The 18,715-nt window shown below is 30.6% G+C and overlaps 1 protein-coding gene across 1 annotated transcript in view; it reads left to right on the top strand.

The window, feature by feature from the left end:
- Nucleotides 1-18,715, top strand: part of LOC106472060 (transcription elongation factor S-II-like) — a 35,192-nt gene that overhangs the window by 14,984 nt on the left and 1,493 nt on the right. The window contains exons 3-8 of the mRNA XM_013932690.2: nt 2,255-2,363; nt 5,586-5,804; nt 8,298-8,351; nt 10,069-10,223; nt 17,162-17,308; nt 18,145-18,216. Coding sequence (XP_013788144.1) covers nt 2,255-2,363; nt 5,586-5,804; nt 8,298-8,351; nt 10,069-10,223; nt 17,162-17,308; nt 18,145-18,216 — 756 coding nt within the window. The remainder of the gene's footprint in view (nt 1-2,254; nt 2,364-5,585; nt 5,805-8,297; nt 8,352-10,068; nt 10,224-17,161; nt 17,309-18,144; nt 18,217-18,715) is intronic.

Below are 18,715 nucleotides of genomic sequence, written 5' to 3'. Positions count from 1 at the left end.
CTCTCTTTCAGAACTTGCCAGTAGTTCTTTCTGACATTGAAGACTATATTATTTATGACCAATAGAAAGTCATATATTTTCTCTATCAAATAGTGTATTATATTATGTTGTTGTCTGTACAGAAAATTATTTTCCTTCCAGTTCAAACTTTATTCCAACAGGAAACACATCAACAAGCTCAGCTGAATTTTTAATGGCTTTTGTTGAAGTTAGAAAGCCAGAAAAATTGTGATAGCTATGAAACATTGTTTCCTTTTTGCACATGATTATTCTGTGTTCTTTGTTGCATTATTTAATGCAGTAGTAAAATGAATATATGAATAAATTAAAAAAGTAGGGTTAAATTTCATCAACAGTCAAGAGCAAAAAAAAAAGACTAAGGTAAGTACTTTATTTCATGTTTTTTATGTATATTCTTTATTATTGTAAAAGTAACTAAAATGGAAAAATTGAAAACTTTTTAGGTTAGCTAAAGTAAAATAAATAATAATACCACTAATAATAATTTTTTATGAGGTACCCTCACAAGTAGTCTGTGCATTATGTAATTTGTTGCCGTAATGCGAGCTGCACATTCACCACGTGATTTCCAATTTATAGGCTGCAAATATAATAGTTAGACACAGTTCAAAGGGCAGTGAAACAAAATGTAAGTATAAATAGATGTATACTGTTACAAGCTTTAAGCTACTTTGGATAAACAATTGTGGTTTTCTGTTACAGTTTTCAGTCATTCCAGAAAGAAAATTGGGGAAAATTATAATTTCCTAATTTTTTATGGTGGTTACAAGGTTGGTCAAATCATCTGACCTCATATTGAGTTAGGGTAAAGAAAATAACAGATAAAATATGAAGTTTTGTGGAAAAAAATAACATTTGATATTTCTTTAGAAGGTTTTAGGAGTTATGCAAATGGTATTTAAAAATTCTCAAATGAAGAAAAGTATTTTTAATCTTATGAAAATTGCTTTGCTCTCATAAAGGGAAACAACATGCTCTTTCCACTTGCAGAAGGTAAACATGTAGTGTACATTGTGAATAAAGTTTTTCATTGAACATTAACATGCTCTTTCCACTTGCAGAAGGTAAACATGTTGTGTACATTTTGAATAGTTTTTCATTGACATCAAAGTGCTTTTTCCCTTTTGGGGGGGTATGAACTTCTACCTGTTGGACCCTTGAAAATCTCACTAGGACTCTTGAAAAAAGTCCAGGACCATTCACTATGGGACCCTAGTGAGAACCCCGATTCAAATTATTTGTATACTTATCTATTTAATACTATTGACAAGTTTATCACATTCACACAACATTGTTAAATAAAATAATGTATTATTTATTCAAAAGAAGCTATATTTATTAGGTATGAATCTTATCTCAACCAAGAATATTGTTACCTTGCCTGACCTGACAGAATTGTGACATATCATGTCATAAATCACTAATAAAACTCATTTTTTTTTTAGATAGTTTTACACAATTTATAGCTAGAAATGATGATTACTGCAATTGGCAAAATAAATGTTAATGAATATCAATCAAGTTGAAACTAGTTTTGTATAAATAAAATGGAACTTTCTGATCAATAATAAATAAATTAAAGAATATAGTATTTATTGAAAAGAAACTATTTTATATATCAACCTCAACCAAGGATATTGGTAGAAAAAATAGTTACCTAGCTGATATGAAAATATTCTATATAAAATATGAGTGTTGATAGTCAATACATATTCGCACTGAAATTTGTAGAATTTTTAAAGTGTATTCTACACCCTTTTCATTCAGTTAGGTCCCCCTGTGGGACAGCGGTAAGTCTTCAGATTTACAATGCTAAAATCATGGGTTTGATTCCCCTTGGTGGACACAGCAGATAGCCCGATGTGGCTTTGCTATAACAAACACACACACACACACACACACACACAGAGAGAAGTCATTTGGTTAGTTTTCCTCATTGGAGAGTATATTGGGCAGATGAATTGTTCTGTTTGAGGTGTTGCATTTAATTAACAAACATAGTCTGAAGGAATTGTATTTTAGAATATCCAGTAACATGTAAAAAGTAATTATGTATTTTCAGATAATTTCATATTTTTTTGCTTGTAGAGACTGCCAGATATGTTATGGTAATATGTTTATTATATATTGCTACGTATGATAAGAGCCCATTTCAGCTCTTCTGCATCTATATAATGTTTCATATTTGTATAGAACATCTCAAGTGATAATTAAGTCTTTTGTATTACTGTAGAAGACTAGGATAGGTATGACTGTTAACTCCTTAAGAAAATCAAGCAATGATGAAGAGGTTATAAGCCTGTCCAAGTCTCTGATCAAAAGTTGGAAGAAACTTTTGTCTGGTAAGATATGCAGTAATAAGTCTTTTTTTTTTTTAATTTGCCCTGATTGAGAGTAATCTTGAACAAAATATCCTATTGTCACCTTACTTTTTATTATGTTTGATCTGAATTAGCCAGCTGATACTTTTTTGTGAACTCTAAATGTAGGTAATGCACGTAACATCATTCTGCACTACTTTATATGAGTGCAATTAATTCCTAATGAATCATCATAAACCTTGTTATCATAAACTTGTTAATGTTTGTCTTCTTTTTTGTTAAATATGTTACCAAAGGATAGATGTTTCATAAATGACATAGTATGTAAGAATTGAAATTATTAATTGCAAATGAGACATAACAGTCATAAAATTTTGATTATTAACTGATCTGAAACATAAAACAGTCAGTTTTAGGGTTATCTGTTTGTAGTGTTTAAAATAGAATGGTGAATGATGATTTCATGCAGAATTAACATTATTATTTTTTATTACAATGTGTTCAACATAGCAATGTTTGTCATTAGGGCTGTGAAATTTTAAGCTACCCATGAGCTGCAATTACTAATAGATTAACCCTTTCCATACAGGTACCCTTTTTTTGCGCATGTCACAAGGTTTTTACATTACATTCGAAATTTAAACTATTTTATTATCATTGTATATGAATAAACTTAGCATCAAACATATTTAATAAATCAAATTTTAAAATCATATAAGTTTTAAGTTCTTAATTTAAAAGGAAATATTTGAAATAATCCTCAATCTTCCCTAGTATGACAATTATGACATTTGCTCTCTGTCTTCCCTCTTCTCTAATTTATTTACCACCTCTCCAAGCCGTATGGAATTTTATTTTAGTTACACATTATAATATTGATATTACACAAGCAAAGCATAACTTTTATAGCCTTCAATCCTATTTGTTTATGGAACTGTAATCAAGAAAATATAACCCACTTGTCACATCCTCTCTCTCACAAATTGCCAGGAGCTCTCTCTGGCTTTCCATTGGTTAAAAATAATGTATATAAAGCATCAGAGTTTTAATCTATGAAATGATGTATTATATTATATTGTTTTCTATACAGAAAATTGTCTATTTTACCTCCAGTTCAAACGTTTTTCTCACAGGAACCATGTCAACAAACTGAGCTAAATTTGTAAAGGGGTCTTATTGCATAATTAGAAAGCCAGAAAAATAATGAAAGTCATTGGATATTGTTTGCTTTGTGCATGTTGTTATTATGTGTTTTTAGGTGTATCGTTTAGTTAAATAAATTTAGTGTAGTAGTAGTAGTAGTAGTAGTAGTAGTACAATTAGTATTAAAAGAAGTAATATAGGCTTAAGTGACAGTCGACATAAAAAGAAAAGGACACAGGTAAGTATTGTATTTCTTGTTTTTCATGTTTATTTTTTATTGATTGTTATAAATGTAACTAATATGTAAGAATTAGAAATTTACTAAGTTAAATTATGTAAGATAATGAAAAATAATAATAATAAAAATTCTTCATGAAGTATACTCATGAGCAGCTCATGCATTATGCAATTCAATATGGTAGCATGAGCTGCACATTTGCTGACTGACTTGCATGGCAGGATTATTAGTTAGACACAGTTCAAAGGACAATAAACAACAAAATTAATTATAAACATATGTATAATTTAAGCTATTTAGGATAAACTAGACCGCCATGATCCATTGGGTCAACAACTATTCAGAGGTTATGAAGAATTCAAGCTAATTTCAATATTGTACCGAAATGAAGATTTATTTTGAGATAATTTAATTAAATATTTCAATCCATTTGTGTTATTCATAATTCAAGAAAATATATTTGATTGTTGATAGGGAGTAAAAGGAAAGAGCGTGAACGGTAGTGTGAATGATTTTTTTGACTGAGAAAATAAGCAAGCAAACAAACAATCTCAGAGTTTTAGTAGTATATAGATAGATTCTTCAAGATCTTGTTTTTGTCATCTTATGCCTTTTAATGAAGATGGGAACATTGACAGGGAAATAATATGATAGCCAATGCTCAGCGAGACGTTTTTGTTTATAAAATTTTGTTGCTGTTCTCGACTTGATTTTTATTTTATTAACTTGTCTCCATAGTTACTATTTGCAAATAGTCAATAATATTGTAGGTCCATTTTATTGTTGTTCTTTCTACATTCTCATCTCATCATTTAATTTCTGTTGTGCATATATTGTTGTATAGAAGATATTTTAAAGTGATTCATCAGGTGGAAAACCAATAGATAGATAGATAAACCAATATGTGGCTCCATCTAGTGTACCTAAATTCATCTAGAAATTTTCATAAAAGTTACTCGAAAAACGGGGTTAACTCGGTAACCCGTGGCCAGATTTTAACAAAACTTGTTTTATTGTGTTTCTATTCTCATTTCATTACAAATGTGGCAGTATTGTGCACCATTTTTTGCTGTATGTAATTACAGACAAGCCCACAAACAAACAATCTCTGAGTTGTAGTTGTATATAGATAATTGTAGTTTTTATTACTACGATATGCAGTCATTCTATAAAAAAAAAAAAAAAAGGGGGAGGTGGTAAATTAGATTTATTTTGTATTTTTTATGGTGCTTACAAGGTCAGTCAACTTTAACAAATGGGTATACAGTTAGGTTAGAGAAAATAACAGAAAAACTATCAAATTTTACTGAAAAAATAGGAATTTATTTAGGAGGTTTTGGAGATTATGCATATGAAATTTGAAAATTTGCAAGACTCTTACCCTAAGTATTCACTGACAAATTTTTAGTAAAAATACTAAATTAAAAAATCTGAATTTTTGTATAAAAAAAAAGACTTGGAATGTTTGCTGAAAGCTTGCCAAATTTCATGAAGATATGTTAAGAAAGCTCATAATTATTTTACAGTTTGTTGCAATTGTGCTATTCCTGATATGGGATAGATACATAGTACCTATATCGTAGTCATAGGGTTAATCAAAATTACAATTAAATTGACTGTTACGAAGGTAATAAATTAATTGAAAATAGGTTTTTGATGATTACAATTTTTATTTATTCCAAATATCCAGGTAATCAAAATATTGCCATCAGATTTGCTTTTCCTATCTTTATTATGGCAAAGCTACTAAGATTATCTGCCACTTCACTAGTTGTTGTTTTCACTTGTAGGTAGCGTGGCTTGAGGAACACTGTACTAATTAATGGGGCTATTGATTAATCGATTAGTGTGTTTGTTTTCAGGGAAAGGTGATGGTAATGGGGACGCAGGTGGTAAAGAGAAGAGTGACATGAATAGTAGTTCAGCTGGTCAGTCATCTAATCAACAGACAACACCCTCACCATCTCCAACCCCAGCTTCATTAAAGAATTCTCCAAAACAGGTTACTTTCCCAGCTGATACAACAAATGCAGTTCGTCTCAAGTGTCGTGAACTGTTATCAGGAGCTTTAAAGTGTGATGGTAAGCATTTTCATTGGGACAGTCCAGACGAAAGTGTCCATAAATATGTTACTTATGTTTTAATGAAGCTTTTGGAATACCCAGTTTGAAGTATGTATGTTTGATAGTCTAGACATAGTCACTCTCGAATTTGCAGAATATTTATTTTCCAATATTTTCACCTATACCCTTTTCTTGGAGTTTTTCATCAAAAACTTAATTATTAAAGAGCATATTGAACAGATCTATTGCTTGGTTTAAGATGGTGCATTTAATATTACCAAATTTTTTCTGAAAGATTTTAATTTTGGAATCAACAGTAATGTGAAAATTCATTAATTGGATTTACAGATAATTTCACAATTTTGAAGAGATTGCCAGAATGCATAATTATAGATCTTTTGTAATAATGTGTATGTTATTTATTGCTACAGATAACAAATGCCCAGCTCAACTCTTCTGTATCTGTGAAAACAATACCTGTTTCTTGAGCTTGAAAACTTGGCATATCGTAGAACTTAATATATGGTTTTTGTTTATTTATATATACATATATTAACCCTACCGAGACGGGTCTTCCTATGGTTATGGGTCATACGCCATATCATTGCATTTGTAGACTTACATTCAACATTTTATTTAACTACTATTTTTTGAATGCATATCAATATGTTTGGTATCAAATTGTAGATTGCAATTCGAATTTTAGTTGTGTATCTTAGTTAATTTCTTAATTTAAAAGTAAATATTTAAAAAAAAATCCTAAATATTTATTTTTGTGTGTAACGTGTTATATTGAATGTAGCATTGGTTCAGATTAGATGTTTGTGATATCCAAATACAAAGTCTATAGTTTACAAATTATAAACTCAAACTACCGATATTGACAAGCTAGAATATAAAATTAAGAACCTCCTGTCTTTTCTATTTGCTGAGATATCACTACATTTAGTGAATCAAACACAGTGGTCCCGCCAACCTCTTTTGGAAATACTTGCTTGTTTACACCTATTCCTTCTGTCTGTGATGTGTGAACAACCAATAGAAAGCTCAGAATGTGTATTGTAGGGTCCAAGTAGTAAGGTAAGGCATTATTGAGCTCGAAAATCATAATTTTGAGACCCAAATACAGCCTAGTTACTAGGCCTGATAAATTATAGTAGAATTCTGTGGTATTGATATAGTAAATTATGAATTTTTTGTTTTACATTCTGCATGTGCAAAATTTGATCAGGCTTAGCAAGTTATGGCAAGCAGCAAGCTAATACAAAGTTCGTAACTAGGAGATATAATTGTTTTCTATACTTCTTTATTTACTGTTCTATGTTTTAAGATAAATAACTGAAATTTAAGAACTTATTTGTAAATAGCAGTAATGTATATACATATATAATGTATTATAACTGAAATGTGACTGTTTTTTTACAAAATACTGGTCTAATAGAACATACCCAAGGCAGGTTACTTTGTAAAGGCCAGTTTTATATTATTGGATACAGTAACGAGTGCACGTGCACTGCATCATTCTACTTCTGTAATGTTAGTCACACACTGCTGAAAGGTCAGTAAAATAAAAATATTTTTTATTTGTGTGTGTGATGTTATGATATTTAAACTATTTAGACTAAGCACTTGCAGTTTCGTGTTATAATTCTAGAATGAAAAAAGTGTAATTCATATCATTCCCCTTTTTTTTTATAGTGGTTACATGATTGATTTAATTGACCAAATCCATACAGAGATACATTAGTGAAAATAACAGGTAAAATGTAAAATTATTTCAAAAAAAACGTTTGATAATTATCTGGTGGATATTAGGAAGTTATAGAGATTTCACATGTGAAATTTAACAATTTTCTGATGCATAAAAGTATTTGTAATCTTAAAATCAAAATTACTTCACATGTATGACATTCAACATTTGAAAATAAAAAATACACAAGCAAATAATTAATTTAAAGATGTTAAAACTTGGATGATTTGTGTACAAATGCCTTGTAATATTTACTGATAATCTGCAAAATTTCATGAAGATATTTTTACATTCTAAAATGTTACAGTATAACTGCTTTATGGTTACTTCAGGAAGTATGGGCTGGGTGTAATTCACTCTCCTGTACAAGAAGGATTAAAAGTTTTTGGGTATTTTGCAACTTTCAGATCATTCATAAGTTTTGTTATCTTTAGCCTTTTTTTAGAACATTTCCTCAGTTATAAAGCAAACCATTCACTATATAGTTTTTTCAAACTTTTATAAGCTTGTACAGTTGTGTTAGTATTGGTCTAGAAATAATGTTTTTATTAATGTAAGATAGAATGTATTTGACATCTTTGAATGTGATGTTTTTTTTTCCTAAACCCATTAAATTGATTTCAGTTAAAAATATTTAATTGTGCACAAGTGGTAGGGGATAGAACTTCTATCATTTGTAGAATATAATACAAAAGGAGACATGAAGGTGTAAAGGAAAGGTATTGGAAGAAATATTTAATTACAGCTACTGTTCTTTACAGAAGTTTCAGATAATATTGAAGATCCAGAAGAACTTGCTGCAAAAATTGAACATTATATCCTTTAGCATGATGCTTGCATTCACAAGTTTATTTATAGTAATACTCATTTGTTTTTAATTGAGGTTTGTCTAATTCAACAATAATAACAAGTTTTAGCCTTAGTGACAGTTAATGAAGATTGATTAATTGGTGATTTAAAAAATATGTTAACCTGATAAAAATAGGTTAAAGTAGTTCAAAACTGTGTCTACTCTACAATTTGCCAAGTTAGTTTGATAGTTTTTAGTAATACTGAAATTCATTTGTAAAATATTGTATAACTGCTATTTTTCAAGTTTTTTAAAACCATTGTATATTTCATGAGCTTAATACTAAAATCAATGGTACAGTGTTAATCTGCTCTTTAAAAAAAAATCAGTAAACTACCATTTGTTCAGAAATTTAAAAAGAAAACTAGAAAAAAGAATTTTAGCAATAATTTAGAGAATAATTGCCAGAAAACATAAGCATTATTGAGTTGAGATCCATGCAAATCTGTTTTTCAAGGTTTGCTTTTCAAACATAATCAGAATGCTTTCTCTGATAAAAACAATTCAGGAAACAGTTTTATTATCATGATATTATAGGTTCACAATATGATTCAAAAGGTTGGTGTTCTGTTTGTTCAGTGCAATGTGCTGATGGGGTATTTTCAGGTAGAAACTAATTTTCTAACAAATATTAGATGGTTAGACCTGCTAATAATAGCAGATTCATTCAGGAGATAAACGGAGTAATGTGTATGTGATAACTGGGTTTTCTTATTGTGTACAAAATAATGAGGATTGGACAAGTGTAAGAAAACAAACACAACCTTGATTATGGAAAACCCAAAATGAATGCAGTATGTGTAATTGCACACACGAAGAGACAGTCACTTCTGCTGGATTTTAATTAACTCTACATCTTTCTTTCTTTGAGGCAGAATTCCATCTAAATTTAAAAAACTATCTTAAAGTAGGTTTTTACTACTAAATCTTCAGATAGAAAGTGAACCAAGAAAGTGCAAATAATGTTGGGTTTGTTTATCTATTCAACAGTATCATCAAAAAGATATTACAATTGTTAATCCTTTCAACCTAAATGCTGTATGTTACTGCAATATCCTCGTAGGCAGAATAGACATGATCTACTACAGAGAACAAAGAAACAAACCAGGGAATCTCAACAATTTTGAAGACAATATTTTTATGCTAAAACTGCATATCAACTAAATAAACTAAAAATTTCATATAGATAAATTGGGTAGAAAACGTCTGCATATCACACGGGTCATTCTATGTATAACATTTTTCAAGATACATGTAATTTTCAGACCTGCTAGCATTTCAGTTAATTTGATAAATGACAGGACTAAGCATTGGTTTAAGAAGAAATTATTTAAGTACGAGGTATGAAGTCTGCTGGCTTTGCATTAAAGTCACTGCCTTGAAGATTTTTCTGTCTTTATGATCAGTGCTGTTATTGGCTGATAGTAGTGATTTAGTGAAAAATTTAGGTTTCATTGTCTTATGCTTTGTTGAAATTTGAAAACTTGAAACTTACATAATGTTTTGCTAAACTGACACATGCAGATTTAGTGCTGAATCTAGTCATATATAGATGTATAGTATAATTTAATCTTAAGAATTCATTCTTTAAACTATTTCAAATATTTACAAATAATACTGTTTTAAACTAGTGAGTAAAGTTGATCTACAAAGAATATCTGTGATATCTTTAACTGTTATACTTATTTATGAAGAATTTAAAGACACAAATTTTAAGTATAAAACCAGAGTTCGTAGCAGAGTAGCTAACCTGAAAGATTCCAAAAATCCCAACCTGAGGCTAAATGTACTGCGAGGTTTAATCACTCCTGAACGACTAGCTGTGATGACAGCTGAGGTAAGACTGGATTGTTTTTGTGGTTCACCTTGATAGATAAAACAAAGTTAAACTTCATCTTATCAATTGAGGCTTAGCTTAGTGACTTCTTCAGTTCACTTTCACAGCTGAGAGTTGAATAGGTTAATTTTTTAACTTCTCCTTTTCAGTCGAGGTTAGGTTGAATGCTTTTTCTAGTTAACTTTTACTTAGATAAAGATGTCATTAATCTTCTACTTCACCATTACAGTTTGTATAAGACTGGAAACATTTTCTACTTCACATTGTCAATTGCCGTTGAGGTAGATTAGTCTTTTAGTTCATATTTACTGTCAAATTTCTCGTCTACAGTTAAGATATTACATTCATCTTTGTAGTAAAGAAAAACTAAGTTAATTAGTCTTTTAGTTCATATTTACTGTCAAATATAACTGGATTAATTTTCAATTTCTCATCTACAGTTAAGATATTACATTCATCTTTGTAGTAAAGAAAAACTAAGTTAATATTTTACTTCCATTTTACAGCTAAGAATCAATTATGCCATGCTTGAAGATTTACTTGGTTTTCCTTTCCCCCCTAGCCTATGGGAGAAAATTGTGTAGCTTATGTTATTTCTTCCATTTTTATAAATGAAATAATCAAAACCAGTACCTATAACAAGAAGTTCATGTGAGCCAGAATATTAAATCTCATGCTATGTGTTATTACATCATCTTTATGTTAACAGGCCACATAGTGTGAACATCACACACTCTTTCAGTCTTTGTCAATTCCCAATAGCCCCTTAATTTTATTATTTGATTCTGTAATCCTTGAAGAATGAAGGTATCTGGGTAGAAGTAGGTCTGCTTTACCTTTTACTGTTACTTTTTGGCAGTTCACTGAACGATGATGCACCTTTTTAATATTTAAAAAAACATCCAGGTTTTCAACAAAAATTGGTCTACATCAATCCTTTCTACATAAGGGGGTGGCTCTGGCATGTTTTTATGATGTAAAAGTTTTAACAGTTTTATTTAGAAATTACATTACATGCTTTGATATTACCATTTCTCACTGTTGATATCTATCAATTATAACAAGCAACTTTATGAAGATTTTTAGCCATGGCATAGTGGCTCATAGAATTGCTCTGTTTGTTTTTGTTTTTTCAAGTACAAACTTTTAATTCTTAGCTCTGTCATCTCTTGATGGATTTAAGATCTAATTACAGGTTTGGACTCAGGAGGTCAAACCTTTTCAATTGAGAGATTTGACCATGCCCAAGGTCTCATAGATTAATTTGATCTACTCCTGCCTAGGAGAATATCAACTTGAGGGTAGGCTGTTTGAGATCCTGATAAGCAGTAAAATTGAATTTAGTATGCATGCGCCCCATGCTTGGTATTGCTGGTGCCCAAAAATACAGATGATAAAAAGGAAAAAAAAATATCTTAGATGAATTTACTCTAATCCTGCCTAAATTTCAAGTGCTGCAACTATTGAAGATTCTCTCTTGTTTGTGTACGTAGGCAGGCATGTGCAAAACAAATTATCACATTAAGCTGCCACTTAGCAAAAATATGGCAATTACAATATAATATTTCTGGGAAAAAAATTATTAATTTTAAAACTTACTTTGCAGCATGTAAGCTTGCCAGGGTATTTCACAAATGTATAGATATTTGATATGGTCATATTTGGTTGAATTATCTAATTTATAAAATATTGAAGGGGTGATTCATTGTCTTAGTGGATCAACCAACAGAAACTTGAATTAGTTATTGTTTATGTGTATGTGTGTGCCACCATATTTTGTAAAAACCACTCTTTTAGAGAATAAAAGTTAAAAAATTGAGCATGTATGACTTATTTAACATATCTTAGTAGAAATTTGCAAGTTTTTGTGATGAATTTACTAAACAAATTTAAAAAATCACAAATCATAAGATTATAAGTTCCAAAAGAACTTGTTCTTTGCTGTTCACTTCTGGTTGTTTTAGTTTTATAGCAAAATATGTTTAATTACTGCTGTTTGAGTGAGACTTTTGATGTTGAGATGTTCATAATTCTGTGATGGTGTCTTCTGGTAGCACTTCCTCCATCCGTTTGCTTGCAGCTTGGGCATGTGTATTGATATACTACTATTGAGACATCCAGAAAACTTGGTAGATTTTCATAAAACTATAGTATATGTTTAGTTAGTGCTGTTGGAGTGACTTTCAATGTTGTAATGTTCCACAATTCTTTGTTGAGTCTTCTAGTAGCACTTTCTACATCCTATCTTACAGCTTGAGGTTGTATATTGGTACAGTACTAACAAAGGTTCCAGAAAACTTTGGTAGAATTTCATAACACTGTGGTATATGTTTATAGTTACCACTGTAGAAATGGGACTTTTGAAGTTGAGATGCACCATAACTCTTTATTGGTGTCTTTTGGTAGTACTTTCTACATCCATTTGCTTACAGTTTGGGTCATTCTTATTGGTACACTGCTAAAAAAGCATCTTGAAAGCTTGGGTAAATTTTCATAACACTGCAGTATATGTTTAGTTACTGCTGTTGGAGTGAATTTCGATTTTGGGGTGTTCCACAGTTCTTTGTTGAGTCATCTAGTAGCACTTCCTACACCCACTTGCTTACAGTTTATGTCTTGCTTATTGGTACACTACCAACCATGGATGGGGCAAATACTAGGGGCCAGTAATCAAATACAAATACTTCATATTTTTATGAATATAAATTCAGAACAAATTCTCAGTATTAGAATATGAATACATAGTCCTCTTTTGGTTCCATGGTTGCAGGATTATTTGTTGAAGAAACTTTCTTGACTTCTTGCTGCAGGAGCATTCGATTAGATTCATAAACCAGTCAGGTTTAAATCTGGGATCCAAAGCTGCAGCCAAACAGAAGGCACTTCATTACTCCTACTGAGTCATCTGGGTGTGAACAAATTTCTTCAGTGCAGAGACTATATTGAAATTATATTTGGACTGCATGCTGTCAATCTCAGTCATCATCCTATAAACACATGGCACTACATAACTTGAGATAGCAGTGTTCTGACAGTGGGTGAAATATGTTGCCTATTTAAAAAGTGTCAGTATTTTCACCAAATCTGCTAGCACAGTTCGATCACGAAAAGCAAGTTTTGATGTGCCATTATCTAGATTATCCGTCTTCCTTTGGGGAATGTTCAGTAATCATGTTAATTTCTGAGTTCTATCGTGTTGGTGTTACCAACTGGACCTGACATCAAGTAGATCAGTTGCTTGCATTGATTTGCAAATGTAGCACACAATGGCTAATGCTTTGGAAATTACTTTCAGCTGTGGACAGCTTTTTTCTTGCCACAAGCTGTAGCGTGTAGGAAAAGTGGGGGGGTCATGTTCAGGAAGAAATTTGAATAAATTGTTTGCTGATTTAGAATCATCCATAAGTTCATCTTCTGAGTCACTTTCTGTAAGTGAGCTGTCACCTAAGTAGTGTTTGCAGTTCAAATCCAGGGAAGCAGAAAGCCTTTATCATGTTGAATGCATTATTAGCTGTCACATATGACACGTTGTTGATGTTAAAGAGTTTTAATATTTCATCATATTGAGCTGCAAATTTATTAGACATGTGACTCCCTCTGAAACACCGTCATGTCAGTATGATTGTTTGCATTTTCTAGTCAACTATAAAATGACCAATGACTCCAAGAAAGCTACACATTTGTCTGCTTCTCCACATATTCACAGTGATATTGGTGTTAGGTACAAGTTGCACTAGAAAGGTGACTTTTTTTTTGGACTCAATCAACATTGTGGACAGATGCTTGCCACTGGGAAGAATATACCAAGAATCCATGGATGCTAATAGATCTTAAATCTTTTTACTACACCACTGAAAAGGGTTGCAATGTTCTGGCAATAGAACTGAAGAGTTTGTTAAGAGATGTGCTTGTGATAAGGGTGTGTAGACTTGTATTTAGTTGATTCTGTACATTATGCTGCTATTGTAGATTGCTGCACCTGGTGGAAGTACAAGAGCCAGTACAAGACTTCTGTAGCTCTGCATCATGATTACACTAGAAATACAAAAGTGTATCTCAGTTATATAATATAGCTTATAATAAAACTAATAAAAACATATAATAATAATAATAATAATAATAAATAAAAATGATGAATATAGTTCAAAACATGAGAAATTTAGTTTAATTATAAAATAGTTTATGATAAAAACATATAATACTAAATAAATGAAAATAATAATAAAATATAGTTTAACATGCATGAGATACTTAGTTTACCAATATTTTATTATATAATTTACATAGAATATAGTTCACATCAACAAAAATAATAAAAAAAGCTTACATTGAAATGTGTCAGCAGGTTAGAAATGGTTTCTTGAGGTACAAATAGTCCGTTCACAATATTTACATTTTGCCTTGGTGTGACCAGATCTAGCAGTAGGAAATATGAAGTGTTCATGTACTACAGAAGGGAGTTTAGTAGCCATCTCAAACTCTCTCAAGTGACATGACTGGATTAATAACCATGGAATGCAATAACTTTTAAGGTGGTTGAATAGTATTGACCTGATTTAACCCTCTTGCCAAAGGTATTTTTTACTGCACATGTCACAATGTTTTTAGTAAGTTACATTCCAAATTTAATTGAACTACTGTTTCTTCATGTTATATCAATTAGTATAGCATAAAATTGTAGCTAATAATCCATATTTTAATAGTATATATTTGATGTAAATTACTCATTATAATGTTGTCATAGCTCAAGCAAAGCATAATTTTCATAGCCTTCAATTTTATTTGGTTACATAACCATCAAATAGAAAATTGGACCCCTCTTGCCACATCCACCTTGTTCATCCTCTCTTTCAGGATTTGTCAACAGTTTTCCCTGATGTTCAATACTATATTTATTATAACAAATAGAAAGTTAAGGTTTTCATTTTTCAAATGAGTTATTATATTATGCTGTTTTCTGTACAGAAAAGTGTTAATTTCTCTTTCAGTACAAGCTTCATTCCCATGGTAAACTTTTCTGTTTGAACAGAACTTGTACTGAAAGAAAAATTAACGTACTGCAGATGTAATAATGACGGCCTAGAAATCTGAGTACAGAAGTTGACATTTACTCTTACATTATTAAATATTCACTAAATCATTCAGCAAATATGAATACTATTCAATTGAATGCAAGTACAATTCTCCATACCAAAGTATTCAAATGCATTCAAATACAAATAACCCATGTCTGCTGCCAACAAAGCATCCTGTAAACTTTGGTAGATGTTCACAAAACTGTAATATATGTTTAGTTACTGCTGTTCGAGTGGGACTCTTGATGCTGAGATACTCCATAGTTCTTCATTGGAGTTTTCTGGTAGTACTTTTTTTTCAACTGCTCACAGCCTGGGCACATGTATTGATACATTACTAATGAAGCAAGTACAAACCTTCTTATCTTTAAAATTGAAGAAAAAATTTATCTTATTTGAGTCTTGCATTAGAATAAATTGTATTGATTTTTTTCAAGCTTTTGGTAGTTTGGAGTATTTGTATTCCCTAAATATGGTAACATTAAGTAAATGTACTTTTTTATTTTATTGGGTGCGAGTTTTAAGCAAGAATGAAAATTGGTCACCATTTGACAGATTTCTGCCATTTTTGTTGTTAAATCGGCCATCTACCCAATTCATTTAAATTCTGTTTAAAAAAATGGAGGGGTGAGGGCTAGGGCTGAAGTCAAAATACTAGTACTAGTAGGCTTACTGGGATTACCTGGTCTACTTTGATGTTTCACTAAACCAAAATAGGTATGTGAGGCTCTCTCTAACTGTTGTGTATGAACAACCAGCCAATAGCAAAATGTCTTTTGAAGCCAGAGATATTTGAATGAATAAGAAATACACAAACTTCTTAAAGTCAGTGGCAGATGATCAGAAAGGATCAACTTAGAAGTAGGATTTATATATTATGCCATCCACCTTAATGAGGTTTGCTATTCATTCACTTGTATAGAATTACATAGCAAAGACACCTTTATCATTTTTGGTGGTGGTGTTGTTTTAGATGTATTTGTAGATATTAATGGTAGTATTTTTGCAAGTAGTGTTTATTTCAAACCTACATTCACAGGATTGTATATTCATTTTGATAGCTATATATAGCCCTTACAAGAAAATTTTAATTCTAATATGTGGAGCATGTCAAATCTGTAGTGATACAGTTATTGAACCAAGAAATGAGAAAAGATAATTTGTTAAAAATTCATCCAATTAACTATACATATGTAGAAATAACTAGACAGCTTTGAAATCTGGATCACTTCTTACAACTTGAACATACTAAAGCAAGAAAGAACATTTACTTGATGTTAACATATATTTAGGGAGTATTTAACTCCAAGTTAAGAAAAGCTTGAACACAATTAATAGAATTTATCCTAATGTATAATGTAACTGTGTATTTAAATTGAAAAGTAAAATTCAAGATTTCTTTTCATCTAAAGGTAACTATTCTGGTTGCTCTGCTGGTAGTGTATCAATAAGCACAACCTAAGCTGTAAACAAATGGATGCAAGAAATACTTTGAGAAGATTACCCCAAAGAATCGTAGAGAATTTCATCATTAAGAGTCCCATTCTAATAATGGAAGTAACTAATATATATATATATATATATATATACTACGTGGTGTGCTTAACAACATTAGTCATGTTATAGTTCATGTACAAAGTAAAGAATGTTTCAATTTCGGAACAATTTGCTATAACACTGAGGTAACCAATAGTGAACAGTAAAGAACAAGTCTATCCTCTGAAATGAATATTGTGAGTGACTGTAGTACTCTTGTATTTCATCTTTACAGCTGGTGTAAGAGAGGATTAATCTTTAGATTAATTTGGACATTCTCCTATGGGTATCTAGTTTCTAAAACTATAATCTGCTTTGTTTAATCAGGAAATGGCCAGTGAGGAGATGAAAAATCTTCGACAGAAGCTAACAAAGGAGGCTATCAATGATCATCAGATGGTAATGACAGGTGGAACTAAAACTGATCTCCTAAAATGTGGCAAGTGTAAGAAATCCAACTGCACGTACAACCAGGTAAGAGTCAGTCAATAAATGAAGTGTTACAAATATTTAAAGTGGTTGCTGGTAGGATTAATATATCAAGGTAAATATTGAATATAACATGATTATCCAAGTATCTGTAGCTTTGTATAAAAATCAAAGGATCAATCTAGAGAGTATGCTAGAAGTGTTTTAAGCATTCCATCACAGGAATGCTTAACTATTAGGTTAAAATATAATAGATTTGCATGACAAAAAAATGGATTTTCTGGCTTCCTTAATTTAAAAGCTACTTGCATAAACCAGGGAGAACAGATATAATTCAAAGTAATGAAGTAATGTATTTTTCACATGTACCATCCATTTAAAATCATGCACATTTTTCTTTAAAAATGTTACTGCTGGAATATAACTATATTCAGTCTGAGAGAGAAGTTTCTATTATTGTAAAAATATCCTTTTTAGAAAGTAAGGGTATCCTCCATATTAGAATAATTTTAAAATGTATATATAATATTTTAATGAATAGTTAACATGCTATATGAGAAAAATCTATTTCAATGAAAAAAATTTCAGTAGAAAGTTTTGTTGTAATTTGTTTTAAGATAATTTTAGGAACTAGTGACCTTAGATTAAATTCTAACCCAGGTCTACAATTTATTGTTTTCATAAATTTGTTGCACACTAGCTAGACTAGTGTTTCACAGTCATAAGATTATATACATGTGCAATAACAATTTCATTTATCAGTTAATTTGGTATCTAGAATTGTGATAACACCAAAATTTGTCAATAAAAAGATGTGTGAGTGTGAAGTTTCTGTCAAGTAAGTTTTAGCAATAGATTTTGCAGTCTACTGTATTTTCCAGGTTCAGACAAGGAGTGCTGATGAACCAATGACAACTTTTGTTTACTGTAATGAATGTGGCCACAGGTGGAAGGTAAGATAATTTTTTCTTCAGTAAAACTTCAGGATAAATGACATAAGTATTTGAACTTATTTAAGTTAACCCTTTTGAGATGGGTCACAGGTGAAAGGCCATGTCGTCTCGTTTGTTGACTCACATCCAAAATTTTATTGAACTAATATTTCATGAATTTATGTCAATAAGTTTGATATCAAACTGTAGATTATAATTCAAATTTTTTAATTATACATTACTAAATTTCTTAATTTAAAAGTGAATATTAAAAAAACAGATAAACATCTATTTTTGTGTGTCACGTGGTATGTTGAATGCAGCACTGGTTCAAATTAGATGTTTGTGAAGTCAAAATACTAAGTCTATAGTATCATACGAATTAGAAACTCAAATTACAGATATTGACAAGCTAGAGTATAGAATAAGAAGGTCTTATCTTTTCTATTTGCTAAGATATTGCTCACATAATAAATCAAACATAGTGGCACCCTACTCACCTCATAGGTTCTTTCCTCTT

The sequence above is a fragment of the Limulus polyphemus genome, unplaced genomic scaffold (assembly GCF_000517525.1).
Source record: "Limulus polyphemus unplaced genomic scaffold, Limulus_polyphemus-2.1.2 Scaffold5055, whole genome shotgun sequence".
NCBI classification, from domain to species: Eukaryota; Metazoa; Arthropoda; class Merostomata; order Xiphosura; family Limulidae; genus Limulus; species Limulus polyphemus.
Note: the sequence above shows the minus strand (reverse complement) of the source record. Positions and strands in the feature narration are given on the sequence as shown.